Raw genomic sequence first — 21043 nt, forward strand, 5'->3', positions numbered from 1 at the left:
TGTGAAAATTTCAACTGTCTAGCTATCACGGTTCGTGAGATACAGCCTGGTGACAGACGGACGGACGGACGGACGGACGGACGGACGGACGGACGGACGGACAGCGAAGTCTTAGTAATAGGGTCCCGTTTTACCCTTTGGGTACGGAACCCTAAAAACTCAATTATTACTATAGTTTGTTTTTTTTAGCATTAGAAATAAGGTAAACAATCTTGACGTGTCCTTTAATTGAAAAACACATTTTAAAAATAAGTTACGGCAAATATGTAACAATTATAAATCTAATACGATCATTTATATTCTTCTGCTTTCATAAGTAATCGTTTTTGATTTTTAAAAAACCTGATAACACTGAGTATGTGGGGGAAGCGCTGCTGGCCTAGCGGAAAGCAATTCGGAGGTCGTGGGTTCTAACCCCGGCTCGTAACAATGATTTTTCGAACTTTTGTACGAAATAGCATTTGATACCTATTTATACACCGATACCTATTTTTCGGTGAAAGAAAACAATGTGAGGAAACCGGACTAATCCAAATAAGTTTACTCTCTGGGTTGGAAGGTCAGGGCAGTCGCTTTCGTAAAAACTAGTGCGCATGCCAATTCTGGGATTAGTTGCCAAGCGGAGATTGAATATCTGGGAGACCGACCAAAGCTTACAAAACATAAAAACTCAAAAATGCGCGTTTTCTCATAGACCTACCTAAGAGATCAAACCCCTTATAGCAAATTTCATCGAAATCGTTAGAGCCGTTTCTGATACCATCCAAATATATAAATAAATAATTATATATCTAATAATTGCTCGTTTAAAGGTAAGATAACACAAAGGAGAAACAAAAATAAATTACCTACTCGCACCAGTCTTGAACCCCAATCCTCTTGCACGTATTTCCACGAACATACCGTTACGCTATTGCAACATACTTACGTTGTGTGAAATTGTCTACTACAAGGATCACGGAAACACTGTTTGCATGTGTGAGTAATAGTAGGAAAAAGCGTGACAGCAACACTCCGTCGAATTAAAAAGGTGGTTTTTGCACAATAAAGTATTCAATGTTTATTTTAAAAGTTCAATATTTACTTAAAGAGTGCGCGAAACATACTTTTAAGTATACAAATACCAAGACCATTTCACAAAAAAATAAAATCTGAAAATTTGCAAAAGTGGTGCCATCTAGCGAGAGTTGAGTTTTGAGTAACCTAGGCGAACCACCTTAAGATTTTAATCAAAATTCATTTGAATCCTTCATAATCATAACTAAAAGTAATAATATTTCTACAAGTGAGCCAGTGAGGTGGACTGGGATAGCTTCAAAAGCGGGGTAATTTTGAAAAACTAGGAGCACTTTCTACTGTAACAACAGTACGCTCTGACGCCTTATTGATAATCGTTGCAGAAGCGTAATACGGTTTGCTGAAGTATGAAGTGCCTCTGCCTTCTGGTTATTATTTGCCAATTTCTAAATTCTATGCTTTCGAAGCTATCCCATTACACTTTACAGAGGTTTAACCAAGTTTTAGTTCTAAAAGTAATGCTGTGTGTTTTAAAATCACACGCGTTGATATTATAATATAATACAGTAAAATAAATATTTATTTGCTCGCCTCATTTCTCTGCGTTTCAAAGGACCGTCAACGATTATTATCACCTCGGTATGGGGTGGCAGTATCTTCCCCTCGTACGAATTTTAGGGGAGGTGCCACAAAAAACGCAATTCTGTCAATGACATCTGTTATTAGAAATGGTAGGGAAATAGTTTTGTAACTGGTAAATTACGGGAAGTTACATTACATTATGAACTCTTATCAAACTCACAAATATTGTCAACAGTGTAATCCTAAAATAATCTATCATACATTTTAATAAGTACGAAAATTAAATTGACTGATATTTGATATCAAACAATTGATCATTTCACAGTCGACATATTTACTTATGACCCCCTGTAATACCAAACACCTAATAACAAACACGTTTTGACATATTATTATACAACTTACACGTTATGCCCTTAATATTGGATGTGTCACACTATTTTTTTAAATGCAAAAAAAGGAACAATCAATGTCTATTTAGCATCTTCAATTTGAAAAAGAGAATCGACAACTGGTGCGGTCTGTATAAATTATGAGAAGTTCCTTTCCTTTTACAGCGTGATCATTATAGCTGGAAGTAATGAGAACCGAGGTTATTATTGTTATTAAATACTAGGAATTTCTTTTGTAACCGTGGGCTCGGTAAACAATCACCGCCATCAGGGAACTAAGCAATTTGAAATCAACGGGGGACATTGCGAGGCATAGAGCAATTTGCCCAGCGGCTGTGACGAATGGGAAACAGTGTTTTCTTTTCAACGCTACTCAGTTTTACAAATTGTCGGCATACGCATTCTTATTATAGATGCTTAAACGATATAAATACATTGTGAATGAAGTTCGTTGTACAATATTAAACTAAGTTAACGTCTTCAAAACAGCTAGCTATATAAATCAAAACAATTTTCAATTTGGTGCCTTGTTAAGTAACTTAGTTATTAATCGAGCTATCGATTTACTTTTACCTACGTATATCTTTAAAGTTGAAAGAACCTTGTATTGTCTTGTCAAGGTTATACTAATTGGGATTCAAATTACGAACTTAGATTTAATAGCAACAGATAAAATAAACACATTACATATTTACATCGAGCACGCCAGAACGATATTTCATTATGTCTAATGGTCAGTAATACCCAAAGGTAAAACCGGTCTAATAAATATTTCAAGCATTCTATCTTTATTATTTGTGGCAATTTAATAGAGGAATGAATAGTTATTACAGTGAGAGGCGGTGGGCGTCCGGGGGCGGCCGAAAGCGGCTCTAATCAGACTCGGCCATTGTTTCCACCGCTGACAAACAAAGTTCCGGGGATTTCATTTGCATTTCACTACCTTACCTGTTGGTAAAGTAAACTTTACGCTCTTAAAAGCTCTCGGCTAACGAAGCTCATTTCGAGTGACGGAATTATTTAACGCCCCTCGAACTTGGTATGAAACTACCGAAGAGTATTGCGCTAAGTGGCGCAGAGCACGGGTTATTAGTTATTAGCTCTATAAAACGGGCATAAACAGAAAGTTGATAGCGAATTACATATTTATATTCGACATAAATACTAATAAGCTAGTTAATTGGTGGAAAGGAATGCGTTGCGAGGATAGCTGACTGACTTGCTATTAAGCTGACTGAAGCGTTATTTAGAATTTAGATCGCTGAGTGAGTTTAACATGAAGACGAACTAGTACAAGGCCTACCTGTGATGCATAATTCAAGAGTAATTACCACAAATCAAAGTTACACTGGTATCTGATACAATTTGATCTGTTTTTGATATCACTCGAGAAGCAACTCGTTCGCACTACCTATATGTCTAAATGAAATAAAATTGGTTCGTTTTATCGTTAGACACGACGCCAGCGTCCGCAATCCACGGCTATGTATTCTTGGCTTATAGGTTTTTGGGAAACCACAGTTGCCTGACCTCAAAGCTCGTGACAAATTTACGTAAATAGAGAGCTCTCCTATACTAGTTCCTCCAAGTCTTCTACAACAGATTGTAATGATACCCCGGTAATTGTTCTCGCTCGTAAACCCGTCTCTCGGCGCCGAGGTTTTTCAAACCGGCGACTTTATGCCTCTCTGGAAGCCATATACTAACGAACTTCATAAAACGTCGCTAACACGCTCCGCAAAAATTACAACCCGAGTGCGGTAAACCGTATTTAATTTCCGTAAGCCGCCTAAAATAAATAAGCCCGAAGAGGGCGTGAATTGCCTCCCTCAGGACAGTCGGATAAATTTGGAAAGTGGCAACAGAAGCGAGCAGATGGTGATTTATTATCGTGTTTTATAATAATTACGGGCGGGGGTGCATTGTGCTATTGTCCCTAATGGCGGCGGGCGCTCGCTACATTGTGTTTCATTTCACTGCTCATAACGGACTCTGTCTAAGGATTGTCTTCTGTTATACATACAGATCGTATAAACCGTTGTTGGTTGCATTGCAGTACGATTTCTCAAAGCAAATTTGGTGTGTATAAATAGATATATCCGTGGTGTCATCAGGCACACACCGAAATAGTGCTTTCATATAACGTAATTTTTTTTAAAACAGTATGTTCTTTACTTAGAAATTAGTATACGTACGTGACATACAACTACAAGAAATAGGTAGGTATTAATGTTGGTTGATAAAGTTTTCCTCTATTCTGATATTTCACTACAATTTTGGTACAGGAAAAATAATTTACCTCTAGCCACGTGTCGGAGGCGATTTCAGCCCATAAACTTCCGTAACTTTCGGGGACAGAAAATTTACTAAGCGAAAGCATTGTTTTTAGGGTTCCGTACCCAAAGGGTAAAACGGGACCCTATTACTAAGACTTCGCTGTCCGTCCGTCCGTCCGTCCGTCTGTCACCAGGCTGTATCTCACGAACCGTGATAGCTAGACAGTTGAAATTTTCACAGATGATGTATTTCTGTTGCCGCTATAACAACAAATACTAAAAACAGAATAAAATAAAGATTTAAATGGGGCTCCCATACAACAAACGTGATTTTTGACCAAAGTTAAGCAACGTCGGGAGGGGTCAGTACTTGGATGGGTGACCGTTTTCTTTTTGCTTTTTTTTTTTTTTTGCATTATGGTACGGAACCCTTCGTGCGCGAGTCCGACTCGCACTTGCCCGGTTTTCTTTTTTGGGTCTGTATGACTATGGATGTATGTATATGGAAAATAGTCTATTCAAATAAAATAACCGGGACCTTATCAATTCATACTCTTCATTGGCTTGTTAGGTACAGCTACTAAGTAACCCTACTATCAAGAATAATCCTGTCAATGATTCTCAGGACGAGTAAATTGACTGAAACGCCGAGTTAAATGTTTACTGCCTGATTGAGATCGCAACGGCGCACCAGGACTACCAGGAGAGCAGTTGACTGAAATAGGTCCATTTAGGCGTGCTAATTACTACGGGCCGCGGTAATCAACGGCCTAATGGTTGTCGAGGCTCCCCGCTTCCCCCTCGCTTTCCTTAAATCCTGGTATTCATTCTACATCGATAAATAACGTGGCTTGGCGGATTGAGGAAAAAGCCGGACAAGTGCGAGTCGGACTCGCCCACCGAGGGTTACGTGCTTTTTAGTTTTTGTTGTTATAGCGGCAAAAGAAATACATCATTCGTGAAAATGTCAATTGTCTATTAATTTATTATAGCTATGACGGTTCATGACATGAGAGCCTTTTGACAGACGGACGGAAAGACAGACGGTGAAGTCTTAGTAATAGGGTCCCGTTTTAACCCTTTGAGTACGGAACCCTAAAAAAGACTGTTTATGTTCAGTATTTACAATGAATAATTCACATGTATTTTGATCATTGATCAACTAGAAAGTACAAATTTCTAAATAAAATTGTTAATATGTATTGTTATTTCTCTGTAACCTATTCATATTAATTTTAAATCCGAAGGGACTTTTAGGAGTACGGTCAACAACAGAGCTATGAATACAGGCGAAGTGTCAAAAATATGTATACAGTACTTTATTGCCTGTAAATTAAGGTCGTGTATACATATTTTTGGCACTTTGCCTGTATTCATAGCTCTGTTGTAGACTGTACCACTCTACAGTAATTGACTGGTAAAACCCGCATTGCTATAAGAAAAACTAAGATACAAATATAATGAATTAAACATGAGGTTAATACCTAATTAAGTATTCAGCTGAGTACCTAAGTATACATTTCAAACGGTGGCTATACTAACAATGCTTCAAATGCCTTCAACTTTTTCTCTTACGCTTTACGCTTATTATTAAAATATTAATGGCTAACATAAAACATGGAATGAAAGAGTAGGGTAATTACCGGTCTCTTATTCCAATTTTTTGCGAGCACAGGCGAGTGAAGGTTTCGATCGAATATCGAATCCAGTGATGTATGACGCGAAAATGGTGACATCGATTTCAATAACTATCTATTGATACTTATTTTTCAACTGATCTGAATTGAACCTGTTTTTAGGGTTCCGTACCCAAAGGGTAAAAACGGGACCCTATTACTAAGACTTCGCTGTACGTCTGTCTGTCACCAGACTGTATCTCATGAACCGTGATAGCTAGGCAGTTGAAATTTTCACAGATGATGTATTTCTGTTGCCGCTATAACAACAAATACTAATAACCGTATAAAAGTAACATTGTATCACATTGGTTCGAGGCTCGCTCTTGCTCGGCTAGCACCGCGAACAGCACAGTCGATAACATCGCGCTATGTAATAACCTCGTCCCATCGAGGCCTTTACACCTTCATGCTCCCACTAAAGGCCCAGAACACGTAATGGTTGAAATAATTAGTGATATTTGTCGTTCACTCCGGATAATGCTAGGGTAAACTTATTAGGTCTACTGACTGTGGGTAAAATGTAAAATACGGGGTCCCTTTGTTTCCCATAAAGTTTTATGTCATAATGTTTTGTTTGTCATAGTATCGTTAGTCATAAAACTGAAACCGTTAACTTTTCAGGATTTTCGTAAGGTTATTCTATAGATGGGTTAGATTAGGTTTGTTTTATGGCAATCCTAAAAAGTTACGGGTTCTGAGAAAAAACAATTATGACTAACGAAAATTCGGACAAACGATACATTATGACTTAAAACTATTTGGGAAACAATAGAGACCCTGTAAAATACATATGTGCGCGGTGGTTTTCTAGTAGATATGCCTGTAGCGCCACTTGCCTATCCCGGGGTTAACCGGTTAAACCAGTGTCAAATTGTACTGGTAACCAAGGTAACTCCAGGTTTAACGGTTTAACCCCGGGTAAGTGGAATGGTGCAAGTGGCGTTTAGTTTTGAGACTAAATAAAGTTTAAGTTAAGAACTATTATAGTACAAATCAGTCTCACCCAATCCGTATCGTATAATTGTCTTACCATACGCCTCAACTAACGGCGAGATTCGGGAAATGAATTAGAGATGCACTAGATATGCAATAGTAAAGATATGTGACGATCCACGGCAAAAGGTACCATTTACCCGGCTGAATATTGGAGCGGCGTTAATAATAGTGTAAGCGCCAGCTGCCATAAGGTACCTTTTGCCGTGGAACGTCACATATCTTTACTATTTCATATCTAATGCATCTCTAATTCATTTCCCGAATCGCGCCGTAAGAGATATACCCGTGGATATACCTATAGCCAAGTAATTGGTTAGACTAGATACCGTGGCAAATTTTTGTGATTTAGGCTCAATACCTGGAAATAAAATGGTTGTGTTAAAATTTGATCTTTAAGATTTGCTTTGTTCATACCGTCAAAAATTTTCAACATAAAGTTTTTTTCTAATATCAATAATGATTTTAATGATTGCTTATTTACTATTGAATTATTCAAAATAATTGAATAAACACTTGCTTATTTACTATTGAATTATTCAAAATAATTGAATAAACACGACACGACCGGTGGAATCCTTTTAGTAGTAGAATGCCCTTTTCATCACAGATGGTACTGCGGCAACAGACTACTTATTTCGTACATGATATCACGCGGGGATGTAACTCAGTGGTAGAGTGTCTGCTTCGCATGCTGAAAGTCCTGGGTTCAAATCCCAGCATCTCCAATTGACTTTTTCTTATTTTATATTTTTAACATTATTTACTATAAAAAAAAATTAAAATAAATGTCCTCAAATTGGATATTTTTATTAGTTTTTAAATTTTGTTCTGTTTCAAATAAAATCATAATAAATGTATCTTTCGATCCCCTACATTGCATTATAAAATAAATATACGTTCTCATAATAACACTATAATTTGTTCGACCAAACCAACCAAAAAAACACGTACAAAGTGAGTCGCTAACGACTCTCCGACGACTCATTAGCGACAGACAAAACAGAATCGAAGCGATTACACGCAACCAAACCGGACGGCCTCTAATTTAACTTTTCCGTGACCGGCCCGGCATTTACCATTTATAAGGGAAATCCACCCCTAAATAATAAAACCCCGACAATTTCCTACAGACCGTCATGAAGGCATCTGCCTACCTTTTAAAAATGCCACCCTATACTTTGTGTCAACTTGGAAGTTTCCTTTTAAAACTGTATTTACTGCCCGATTCGAACTTTAAGATACGTCAATTAGTAGATCTAGAAACGATATGGATTAGATGCGTCAGTGTCTAAAGTGACGTTTTTGTTTGATGAAACGTCACATTTGACACTGACATATCTAATCAATATCGTTTCTAGATCTATTAATTGACGTATCTTAAAGCTCGAATCGGGCCGTGCTTTTTTTGAAATGGTAATTCAGGGTCTTTGTTAGCATTTAATCAGAGATAATTAAATCATAGGTAGGTAGGTAGTCATAGGTAGGTAGGCTTCTAGACTAGTAGGTATATGTATACTAGTTCTATCGATACAAAGGTTCGTTTCTCATGATTAATGAAGACAATGTAATTAACCAGCTAATATAAATAACTTAGAATCTGACCATGTACTGTACCAGGGCCAAACAGATTACTGTGTTACGTCTCTCCTGTAGACAGACACAAGAGTTAAGGGCTATAAAGGTTAATTTTCTTATTTAACCCTTATCCACGTGAAAAGATCCTCCTTTTACTTAGAAAACTATGATAAAATCATTACTTACATGCCCACAAGCTGTTAACTATTGCCCACAGGAGAGAAAACTAGTGTGTTAGCGCGAACTGTACATTTTTCTCTCCTGTGGGCAATAGTTAACAGCTTGTGGGCCAGAGATGGGCATTAATCGATTAACTTTTTAATCGACTAATCAATCGATTAAAAAAGTTAATCGTCAAAATTAATCGGCGATTAATTTAATCGCGATTAATTTAGTCGACCTAACATACGATTGAAATTGAATTAATCTTAATATTAATCGATTAAATTTCTCGATTAACTCTCGATTGAAAGTAGACAGGACACTGGTGGTCATTTTTGTATGTAACTAAAAATCAAAACTTCTTGCGTACACATTAAAAACCATTCCAGTGTTATAAATGTGCTTCAATAGTATAAGATGGTTACATTGGTTACTATAATAATGCGGATAACTTAGCGCGGCATCTCTAGGTAAGGGTTTAGGGCTTGTAGCGCAGGTATAAAAATTAGAAAGAGAACGACGTATGTGTATGAAAGAGCAAACACATTACTTACCTCTTATCAGTTGTTTTCTATAAGGTTTCAACTTGTCAATGCAGTAATTACTTACTACTTACATCGAACGGATACTATCCTATCGAAGACGGTCGAAATTAATAGTCTCCAAGTGAACATACATAAAAATTCGTCTGTTACTTATATTATTTATAAATGATTCAGACGAATTAGGCACCTCGTCCTTTTTTTTAAGTCGGTTAAAAAGACCATATGTATTGCTAAAATTAATCGAGAGAAAATTAATCGAACTAATTAATCGATTAAAAAAATTAATCGCCGGTAATTAGTCGACGATTAATTTAATCGTGACAATATTAGTCGGAGCTTTTCGACTAAAATTAATTAATCGTCACTTTTAATCGTTGCTCGCGATTAAGTCGGTTAATTTTAATCGTTAATCGTCAATCGATTACATTTTGCCCAACTCTGTTGTGGGCATGTAAGTAATGATTTTATAATCTACTAAACAGTCAAAATTTGTTAGCACCTTAAAGGCTTGGCCACACACAGAGCGCGACGCAGCGCCGCGTCCGCGCCGCGTCCACGCCGCGCGACCGCGGCACATGCTAACAGGTTACCGACGTCAAACAGACTGCGTCCCGCCGGTATCACGCCCCGCTTCTGTCGCGCCCCGCGCCGCGCGGCCCCTTGCGTCCGCGCGGCGCGTGCGCAGCGCTGCGCCGAGCGAACGCGGCGGCCCGCCGCGTCGCGCAAGGTCACATCAGTAGGATCGGACGTTAGGCAGCGAGCGGTGCGCCGCGTTCCCGCGCGGCCGCGCCGCGTTCACGCGCGCGATGAGGGCGTGTTGAGAGCGTGAGGCCGGCGCGATCGGCGCGCGCCCTGTTTGACCAGGCATCGCGTCGGCATCACGCGGCGCGGACGCGGCGCTGCGTCGCGCTCTGTATGTGGCCAAGCCTTAAGTATATAAGTAGGACAGTACACAATTACATGGACTAACAAGTTGACTAATTTTTTTTGAGATAAGAATAAGTAGCGCCATCTCCAATGAAGACACGACTTTGCAAGGAGAAGCAGTCTCTACATGTAACTCGTTGTCCCACTTGTCCCACTGCCGACGATGAGCGATAAGCGAGTAGAACGATAAACTAGAAACGAGTGGGCGAGCGGCGAGAAGCGTGTGTTAGCTCCAATAGTTTTGTCGCTCGGCTATAGGCGAGTGTTCGAGTGCGACGGGCTATTACTCGCGTCACTCGCTCTGGCGGTGCAGCGTAGCCGAACACGCCGACTGATTGGTCTCGCAGCTTGAGTTCTAACTACGAAGCGAGCATCGCCGAGCGAGTACCGCTGAGCTAGTTTTATCTTATCGCGGCGACAAACTAGTAGAGCGAGTGTCCTCGCCGGCAGTGTGAACAGCCAGCGATGAACTATTAATATATGTGTCTCTTTTACTAACACAGGATCCTAATCTTTTGTTCGTTTCTTGGGCGAGAAAATCGCCGATAGTTAATCGCTTACTCGCTCTTGGTGGGACAAGTGCCTTACAGCGGTTGATGGCATTAAGGTTTTTCGCCGTATATATTTTTTGCGGTTAGTTAATAAAATACATATTCATAAAGACGAGCGGAGGCGAGGCTTGGCCAAGCAAAAACCGACTTGTTTGCGAAGTACCTACTACAGTCGCCATCAGATATATCGGAGCGGCCAAGGTGTTCACAATATCTGAACTAGCACTCTAACGCCTTGACAATAGAGGCGTGCTCAGATATTTGTGAGCACCTTGGCCGCTCCGATATATCTGATGGCGACTGAACGTTTACACGGGCACTGACTCAATTATCACATTATAGTCGCTCTGATTAATTGATCAACGATCGCCAATTGCCCACCAGTCAGTCGGAAATAACTGATCATATTATGCTAATAGCTTATAGAGAAATGCTTTATGTGTTCATTGTTTCGTGAGACAATAAAATAACCCTGGATAAAGCGGCCTTGCTTTAACTGGCGCCGTAAACCTATAATCCTTATTGAAATGGGCTAAGACTCAATTTGGAATGTTTCATTTAAGGCCTGTGATAAAGTCAATCATCTTGTTAGAACCGGACGTAATTTAGTTTTGGTTTCGTCAGATAATAAGGCGTCAAATTAATTTACTGTTTCACGAACATTCGTAATTAATAATTATGACAAGCCATTAAGTACTTCCTGATATCTGTTACAAATACTCGCTATAAATACTTGTAAGTAGCAGGTATTTTGTGGAGTTGTCTACGGTTGTTACTTTATGGCTTAGATAGTAAATTCTAGTCTATGTTAGTACCTAAGTGCTTCATTAAATGTCTTGTCTCGTGGTAGATAGACTAGATAGTTAGTTCTCTTTCTTATTAGTAGACTCTGATTGTATGTAGAATAGATATCATTATGTTGTCTAACGTATTGTTGGGAAGGTGAGTGTAGCGTGAATGAGGCCTTTATTACAAGCCTTAATACATGTTAACTACACTCGTACAACTACTAACTAAGAATTTATAATGAAGTTGGTTTTCCGCCGGCCATGGTGAAATTTACTATTAATATTTTTAAGATGTAATACACGCACGATATAACTACATTAGTACCTAAATTTTATTACCTTTTTTATTAAAGTATGAAATATACAATGCATTGATTTCCGTTTAGTTGGTCTCTTTCTGTCTTCATATAGAATCTCTCCCCCTCTCCTTAGTCGTACACTCTTGTCAGAGTGGTCGTGGTTATGGGTTGTCCTTTTCTATGTTTATTGCGGCTGTTGCGATACTCCTCCATCTCTCTCTGTTTCTGGCACTCCGAGCACACTCAGTCAGGGAACATTTCGTCGTGGACTTTATGAGATCCGATCCGTCCACCTTGTTGGAGATCGGCCGCGAGAACGTTGACCTTCCACTCTACCCTGCACCACCAACCGCTCCATCGACTTTTCGTTGCGGATGATACGTCCAAACATTTTCAGTATTCGCACTTGCACAATCGACGAAAGTCTTTGCTTAACATTTAACTCTTTTAGGATGGAGAGATTAGTACGGCGAGCTACCACAGCCGGACACGTTATGAGATTAAAATCGATAACACTTAATTTTACAAACACACTGTTAGCCTTATTACATAGATACCTATTTAATCACTGCTGATTATTAAAAAATAAATAACCATCAATTAGGAGATACCGTTCGGAACGCTTCAAAGAGCGTATCAAACTCCACAAATACATTTGTAATTGCCGCTCGATAAAGTACCTATTTGGTAAGGCCCGAACAATCCTCTCGCAATGAGGACGTCGCTGGCTCAGGTATTTGAGCGGCCATATTAAAATACTCAGGGGCTTTATTACAAGCGAGTACCGAGCGCGGGCGTGGTTATGTGAGGCGAACAAGAGTCCGTCAAAAGTAAAGGCCAACCTTTTGCACTTATTTAAATAAAACAAAGTGAGGAAGTTTCATTATAATCAATAAATTTGACATTAACGATGACATTGACACACTTTGTCATTGCAAATTATATCACGGTATCGTACTAAACTGGTTCTTTCAAAATTTCGGGCTGCCCAAGGCACGTTTACCTAAGAGAAGGTAACGGCCAAACCTCAAGGGGATTAAAAGGGATTGACCGCCCGATGCCCCCATTTTTATCTCAATTTGTACGCTGTCCGACGAAATTTCCCGAAAATGTTAGATGTTTGAAAAGAGGTTAAACGTATTTTTTGTTTTGGTGTATGAACGTGAATTGGATCTTGTCAGTGTTTCACTTACGGCAAGATTTCAACGCTTTTTTACGAAAATAGTCCGCATTGCCTTTTATGTAATTCTGTGGTTTATCGTACGTCCATATTTTTATTAATCTTCATAATCAGTTCGGTGACTTTTCTACTTATTTTTCGTAAGGCCTTACGAAAAAGAAGCAATACCTACACGGCTACACCCGGTTTGGAGGCACTTAAATACTGCCAATGCACGCGTATCGAAAGAATGTATAACATGCAAATACTTACAATGGGTGTTGCAAAACCATTTATAACCTTAGTTGTTATAAAACGTGTTCCAACATAAACATGAAAACAAAAGAATAACCGCAGCCCAAAATAGTTACCTCCGCAAGCGAGTTAAGGCACAAAAATGTGGTATGAATAGAGGGTCGAAATTGATTAATTAAATTTACATAAGTTAGCACGCTAGCGATAAGGTTGGGATGAATATGCAGGCCGAGTCACGTCCGAGGCCGCGCGGCACTTCCAGCGTACGTGCCGCGGCTGCCAGCGGATGTGACAGGGATAAATACTAGGTAAAAATACTAGCGAGTATGTTTTAATTAAATATAACGTGTACTGTTTCTGTTTCGTGCCTGGTTCGCCTTTTATTTTTTCTCCTCATGACAATTTGATACTTATAAAACCCTGTTCTGACAATTAGGTACCTACTTAATTAAAAAACCGTGTTCTGTAAAACTTTTTTCTTTGATAGTGATTATCGAGGACATTTAAGAGGACACTCCTTTATCAATTTCAGTATAGTAGGACAAGATTTTTATTAAAAATTTTGAAATGTGCAATGTAAAAAAAAAACAAAAATAATAAACTGTTTATTATAAATAAAATTTACAATATTTATGGACTGACTTAACCTAATCTACACTATAATAGATTATTAGCTAAGTGAGAGGTTTTCTTATAGTTACATCATTGACATTATTATTACTACCTAGTTGAAATAACTTCGCATTTCGATTTCATTATTAAAGTTCTAACTGTACGTAACCATTCTATCTTGTATTTATACAAGATAAAATTCAAGACTTATAAGCCTTATCAAGAATACAAGACCCATCACTTCCCTTAAAACTTACAAAATGGCCAGTATTTCTCGGAACCGATTCGAACCGGCCATGCATGCAAATATCCCGTGACAAATTGGTCTGACCCCACATCAATACTTCGCTGCATCAATTTCGTGCCCGCAAACTTATCAGCGATGTAAGACAAGGAAAAGTAGACCTTCATGTCAGTGGAATAAGCTGGCTATATTTTTAATTTGGTCAACCTGTAAACACCGCATTTTGTTAAGGCCAGAGATATTTTTTTTGTTTATTTTTTTTTTGTTAATGTTTTATCATGAAATTTAAGTTGTAGTTAGATTATTAATCAGCAGGAAAGCTCTTACTTTTTTGGTGTAATTTTCTATGACCTATTTGTACAATCAATTAATTTAGTTTCTTGCTGGAACAGCGCCAATCTTATTGAGTTTTTTTTTTCTAAAGCATACTGTGCCATCAAACGGAAAACGTTTTCCAAATAAGGCTAAGATGGCCATTGTATATTCTCTTAAATTAAAAATCCAAATCTCTATGATTACTGAATTAATTAAAATGTTAATAGTATTGTCTGTTGTGTCTAATTTAATTTTTATAAATCCATTCACAATAATCACACTCTAAATTTATTTACTAACCACAGAGACTTTGTTTCTTATTTAAGATCGTGTGGGATGAGACTTTGGCTGTTTGACAAACTCATATTAATTAACCCATAATACGTAAAAATAAACTTGTGAGCATATCCTTGTCAAGCATATAACATTTCAATCCAATTAGATATAGCAGCGAATATAGAACACCTGTCATTAATTAGTGTTCTCATCAGAGTTATCAGACGTATAATCTTTGATCTAAGTTCAGTCGCTTCGCTGATCGTATAACGAACCAATACAAACGTTTAAATACCCAACACATCCTATTATCTGCCGGGTGTGTGCACTTGAGACGAGTCGGGCCGTGCATGTGTGAGTAGACCATTATACTGCGCACCTGCTTAAATTAATACCGTATGCCCTTTCGATAAAGTATATATTCCTTTGTAGGTTGGCAGATAGCTGCATTTGATAGGACAATCAATGGATATGGGTAGAATTCCACTCACGAAACAACGCGAATGAAAGTGTCGGGCGGAACAGTATTTAGGTGGTCTTCGAATATGCATAGTTGTTAGGAAACGTTAGATCATGTTACTCTGGACTTTCTGATATCTCGCCTCGCTCGCACTTTGATAGTCGATAAGAATATCCGTTCAGTTGGCTATTGTGTCCGTTGTTATTAGGTAACTGACAAGGATTTGTGCATATAAGCTCTTTTATGTAAATATTGTGCTCGGTTTAATGTCAAATTGCAATCCCTTTGTTTGACAGGCCGATTGATATATGGAGATAAGCGATCCTAGCGATGATTTGTGGTGAAAGCGGCAATTCAGCGGCACTGTTCATTGACAATATACTTTCAAACTAATCCCTTCATATCATTGATGCTTTGACTAACTATAAGTATTAATTACTATGCATATATTTACCTGTCGTCTTATGACGATGTCATTTTGGATTAATTCATGTATTTTTAAATAAGTGATGAAGAAGGATTTCCCATTGTTTAATTGTTGTTTATTACATTTATTTAATACAAGTCGATACATTTTACAATATTATGTACAAAACTTAAGAAACTAAAACCCGTTCTGAGTCATTCCCATTTAAAGAAGATTCTTTACGAGATACCGAGTGTAAAGAAAAGATTGAATTTAATCTGTTACCACACTCACTATATGTTCGAAGTAATCTGAAAAAGCTGTAATGTTAATAGGTATTACATAAAATCTTAATATTCAAATTGTATTTATATTTTAGTAGTCTGTGCAGCAATGGTGCATTGCTCTCTGTCTGCATACTTAGTATCAGAAAATAAAGAAGGCGATACCGAAAGCCGAAGCCACGCGTCGTCTGGCACATTGAAGATCACCGAGCCGAACATTTATTACGATTCATACGAAAATCAGGCGATATTTCTTGAAGGATCAGCGTTTAGCATCTTATCTAGGAATTCATGGCGTGGGATCGGGGATTTATGAAAAAAATAAGTTTTTCTGCGCTCTGCGGGAGACGTGGGTGAATTTGACGTGAAATGAAGCAATGTGTAGATGCTTTTGTGTATTCGACCACAATTCCACATAATTAATCTTTTGAAGCCTGTTCACGATAAAAATAGACGTTGCAGGATCAGTAATTCAGGGTTTCAAATTGAATACACATACAATTTAACAGACATATTAAATAGAAAATCTTTTCTGAAATATGTAGTTATGTTCGTTAATTCATGATGTTGGAAACGTACTAATTACATGTAAATATCGAATTCGCTGAATATGTGTACATACAAGAATCGATCTATCCAAAAATATGCACTTACATAGATAATTAATGCAATTGTGAAACCTATTGTTAGGAATGTTTATGTCATAGTTGCTGTTACACTCGTAGTTATGTCACTTGTACTTGTGTTTTGTCGTAGCGTAGGTAATACCTACTAATACAATATTATGCCATTTTCTAGTTCTGTAGATTTTTATTATCTATATCTCCTATTTTAAAGGCCAAATCGTACCGTGGCTCCGACTCTCTATGAAACGTAAGAGCGATTTTACATTCTCCGATCCGATATTGGATGACCTCTGAATAAAAGCAGCTACTAAGAGAGTGCCCAATGACTTAGTCTTAATTTTCGGTTATAATTTTTCACTTTGAAAAATAAGCATTTCATATAAATATGTATAAACAAGCAGTTTCAAAAATTTTAGTTCGTTGTGGTATATCCGATATTATTATTCAGAGCCCATTGTGTCTCGCTGTTGGGCAAAGTCCTCCCATCCGATATGAGATCGGAAAATGCTCTAACGATGTGCCATCTGTCATAGATACAATTCCATACATTATACTTAAACACAAGCGTTTGCAAGCGCTTGTTTTCAGAGCGAGCCGGAACCTTGGCTGCTTCTGCGTCTCGTGTATGTTGCCTTATTAACGGCGCCTTTGACTGCCAACAAAACAATGTTTTTAAAATCTTGAATGTGCATAGAGTCAGGTCTACCATTGTTCCTAATATTTACCATCTCATTCTGAAAGATGCTACCAGTGACGGCGCGTCAAATATATCTATAGGCAAGCCGGGGCTAATTTGGCTTACATATTTCCTTTACAACTCTGCTCAAACGTCCAAAAACAGGCAAGCCGGTAGGAATCGGCTTTTATGGACGCGCCGCCACTGGTATCTACTTATTTAACAAACAAATATTCCCAACAATAAGCTGTGCCCTTTACCCACATGTGTATGAATCGGTTCAAGCGAATATGTGTTTGTTGCAGGCGTGTTGGTGGTCAACGTGACGTGGCGCGGCAAGACCTACGTCGGAACTCTCCTAGACTGCACACGCCACGACTGGGCGCCACCACGGTCAGTTACCATTTTTATACGGCAGTTTCTATGCTGCGAAACAGATAGAAGGCGCTGAATTCAATAAGCGCGTCACTTTGGAAAATACTCATGAGAGAACCGATGGATGGTGCCTCATAGAGTACAATTTTCAAAATACAATATGTTTAATTCAAAAGTATAATAAAACAGAGTTGTATATGATGATCGCCACACTCGACATGGCTTGTCCTGTGGGACTTGTGAGAGAAAGTAAATTTAGGACCTTTAAGGACCCTAAATATTCTCAGTAGGAATCCAAGTTTTCCAGCATTTTTCTCAATAAATATGTAATAAGTAAATAAAATGCAAGCAAGTACCAAACGCGCTCAATTTACCTAATTGTTTGTTTAGTCAGCATTTTATGGTTGAATTAAAATCCAGTTCTTCAACAGGAATTTGTTTAAACGCCATAGCGCGGTTCCTCCTGACCTAAATGAGCTCACTGGTTGGCTGCCGGCCAGAATTATTCCCATTTTATTACACGACCGGTATTTTAGGATCCCTGATAATTAACTGTTACTGAGAATCTTACAGCCATAGATATACTGGTTTTTATGGCGCTTGGTGAGCGATGAGGATAGGAGGTTAGGCTTGCTTGCGCAAATATGCTTGTTCTGAGCCCAAGTCAATATGGATAATATGATTGGGCGAAATAGAAGATAGCTTGGAACTTATTGGTTTTCATTTCAGCAATCTTGCAATCTTGGCTTTGTTGCCAGTCCATCTAAAAAATATTGAATCTTAATCCTATTTGAAATAGTTACGGATCAAAGAGATGAATACGAGTAAGTTATTTAAGCCCAAATCGGGGCGGAGGGCCCGGCGCTAGATAACATTTGGACTCGTAAAGAAGGTGGGCTTAAAAAAGGTTAACAAATCGTGGGACCGTGACCGACCCATTTTTAACAACCTGTCTATTCCCATCCCTACATCTGAACTAGAACCAGTATGTGTGAGCTAAAGATTTTGTAAAATATATGCGTAATTGGGGAGCGACTTATTTTGGTTAGTTTGTGCTCGGCAAGATTCTGAAATAGCAGCTTAGGATCCGGTTTATTTGATTTTGAAAAATCTTAGCTCAACTTGGCTTGTATTTACAAATGTTGTATCTTTACCTACATATCCTACGAGTAACAACAAATCAATATAAAATCACGTTAAGATTTTGAATGTTCGAAATCGCCTCCGGGCATCCATTTCGCTCGAAATCTCAGGGGCACCTTTAGTTGATACATTGTATGGACACAGCTCAGGAATGCGTTGGTGTGTTACTAGTTACACGGATGATATTGGGATTTGGATTTTCCTTTGATGTTATTTAGTTTATGGTAAATATTTTTACATTGCTACATGGCAGTGATTATTTTGGTTGTTTAACAAGTAACATTTACGATTTACATCTAAGTACAATTTTACATTACCTACCACAATACAAGCAAGGTAATTAAATATTGCTTAATCACCATTAATAGTCCAAGAATTTACTCAATATTTCGATGTATAATTTGATATCTTTCATCTATTACAATTTTATTTTACTCCCAATACTTTCCCGCCATGTAAACATACCATTTTCGGGGTGTCGGAACCCCTTAAATGCCAACATATTAAATAAAAATATTAATGTAATCATATCATTTCAATAATCGAACTATTTGAGTTTACATTCGTCTCAAGACTTATGAACAGACGAGGTGGAATGCTTACGAAATGAATACTTCCTCTAAAAATACAACGAGTACGCAATAAGTACGTTACCAATTATTATTTAATTACCGTCTCTATACGATGTGTCAATAACATGTTTTTGTTAACATAAGTACTTACGTATATTCTCCTATTAAGACATAATGGCCTCTTTATCAGATGAACTTTATAGGTACTTACGATGTAAAAACACTCGGAAATAATTAAACAACAAAACAATAATGATATTTATAAGTGCACTGAGCAAAGGGGAGTGAGATAAAAAAAACCGGCCAAGTGCGAGTAGGATTCGCGCACGAAGGGTTCCGTACCATTACGCAAAAAACGGCAAACAATCACGTTTGTTGTATGGGAGGCATTTAAATATTTATTCTATTTTGTTTTTAGTATTTTTTGTTATAGCGGCAACAGAAATACATCGTCTGTGAAAATTTCAATTATCTAGCTATCAGTTCATGAGTTACAGCCTGGTGACAAACAGACAGACGGACGGACAGCGGAGTCTTAGTAATAGCAAAGACATACATATGTATTCTTTTTGGTAATAGGGTCCCGTTTTTACTCTTTGGGTACAGAACAGAACCCTCTAAAACATGGCGGTCTTCATATTGGATGCGGATCCGCGTGAATCCGCATGTCGCTCGCTGCGGTGCGCGAACGGGACATTGCTATAAACGTGCATAGCGCTGTCTTGCCCACACACCCGTGTAAGTGCGTTTGTGCGCAACGTAAAAAACGTAACAAATAACAGTTTTCGTGGGGGAGTCGGTAAGTTTTTCATTAAAATCCACCTGGTGCTCAAATTACACGGGAGTTAATTTATCAAGGCTTAGCGCGACAAGCGTGCTTTAAAATAGGTGCAGCTAGGGATGTCACGTGCCTGGACATTTTCCTTAGTAGGAGATATTTCCGGTAATATAGGTAACCTACAAAAACCTATGCTCCTAATATTGGGTTATTTTAATTATCTTCATATAAATGTGCCATGTTAACGAAGTATAATGCCAATAACGAGTGTAGGTATAGTGATTTTTACTGAATTTTCCATGTTTAGTTTAAAGATTAAGATTTTCCGAGACATTGCCTAATTATTGTCACGAATCAACAGACATCGTACATTTTCCAGCATTTTTGGTGCAGCGGAGTGGTGTTAACGGAATTGGTATAAATAATTTCAACCCTAATGATAAATTAGCGTTAATTACGTTAATATTAACCTTAATTTACCATATCAGTTGAAATTATTTATACCTATTCCGTTAACACCACTCTGCTGCACCAAAAATGCTGGAAGATGTACGATGCCTGCAAATAAATTATAAAACATCACTAGAATCTCAAGCGTGATATCGAAATCGTGATATAATTTACATTAAAATCTATCTAAATTAATAAACTACATATATTTTATGAATAAAATTCAAATTCTAAATATACTTTATTCATGTAGGCCTAGCAACAAGCTCTTATGAATCGTAATTAATCTTAATCTAATAATCAGAGCAATTTATTGATGTTAATATTATTCCATAATAACATTGGATTATTATAGTTACATATCAAATTTAACACTAAGAATTTTACAAAAGGATCGTCAAACATTAAAAAAAATGTATAAATAAATACTAGTCTAGAATTTCTAGAATAAAATCTAAATGTCAAAAAAAAGCATAAGTAACAAAAGAAGTAGATAGTATTACATCGGAATATCCATTTCCTCATCAATAAAAGAAAGCATTTAGTCCAAGAAGTTATCGTTTTCGTATTCAATGCCTCTACTTATTTGGGGAATAATCCCGGGAACAGATCAATATTCCCGG

At 37.8% G+C, this 21043-nt stretch overlaps 1 protein-coding gene, 1 long non-coding RNA gene and 1 other non-coding gene across 3 annotated transcripts in view; 2 read left to right on the forward strand and 1 right to left on the reverse strand.

The window, feature by feature from the left end:
- The window catches only part of LOC134671882 (uncharacterized), a 274843-nt gene that overhangs the window by 252704 nt on the left and 1096 nt on the right, over positions 1-21043 (reverse strand). The gene's annotated exons all lie outside the window — the stretch shown is intronic.
- LOC134671829 (zinc finger protein 608-like) overlaps positions 1-21043 on the forward strand; it is a 175881-nt gene that overhangs the window by 145941 nt on the left and 8897 nt on the right. Inside the window, exon 5 of the mRNA XM_063529672.1 lies at positions 17408-17495. Within this exon, the coding sequence (XP_063385742.1) occupies positions 17408-17495 (88 nt within the window). The remainder of the gene's footprint in view (positions 1-17407; positions 17496-21043) is intronic.
- Positions 7596-7667, forward strand: Trnaa-cgc (transfer RNA alanine (anticodon CGC)). Its single transcript has one exon. It is a non-coding gene; the product is annotated as a tRNA-Ala (tRNA).

This window comes from Cydia fagiglandana, chromosome 16 (assembly GCF_963556715.1).
Source record: "Cydia fagiglandana chromosome 16, ilCydFagi1.1, whole genome shotgun sequence".
NCBI classification, from domain to species: Eukaryota; Metazoa; Arthropoda; class Insecta; order Lepidoptera; family Tortricidae; genus Cydia; species Cydia fagiglandana.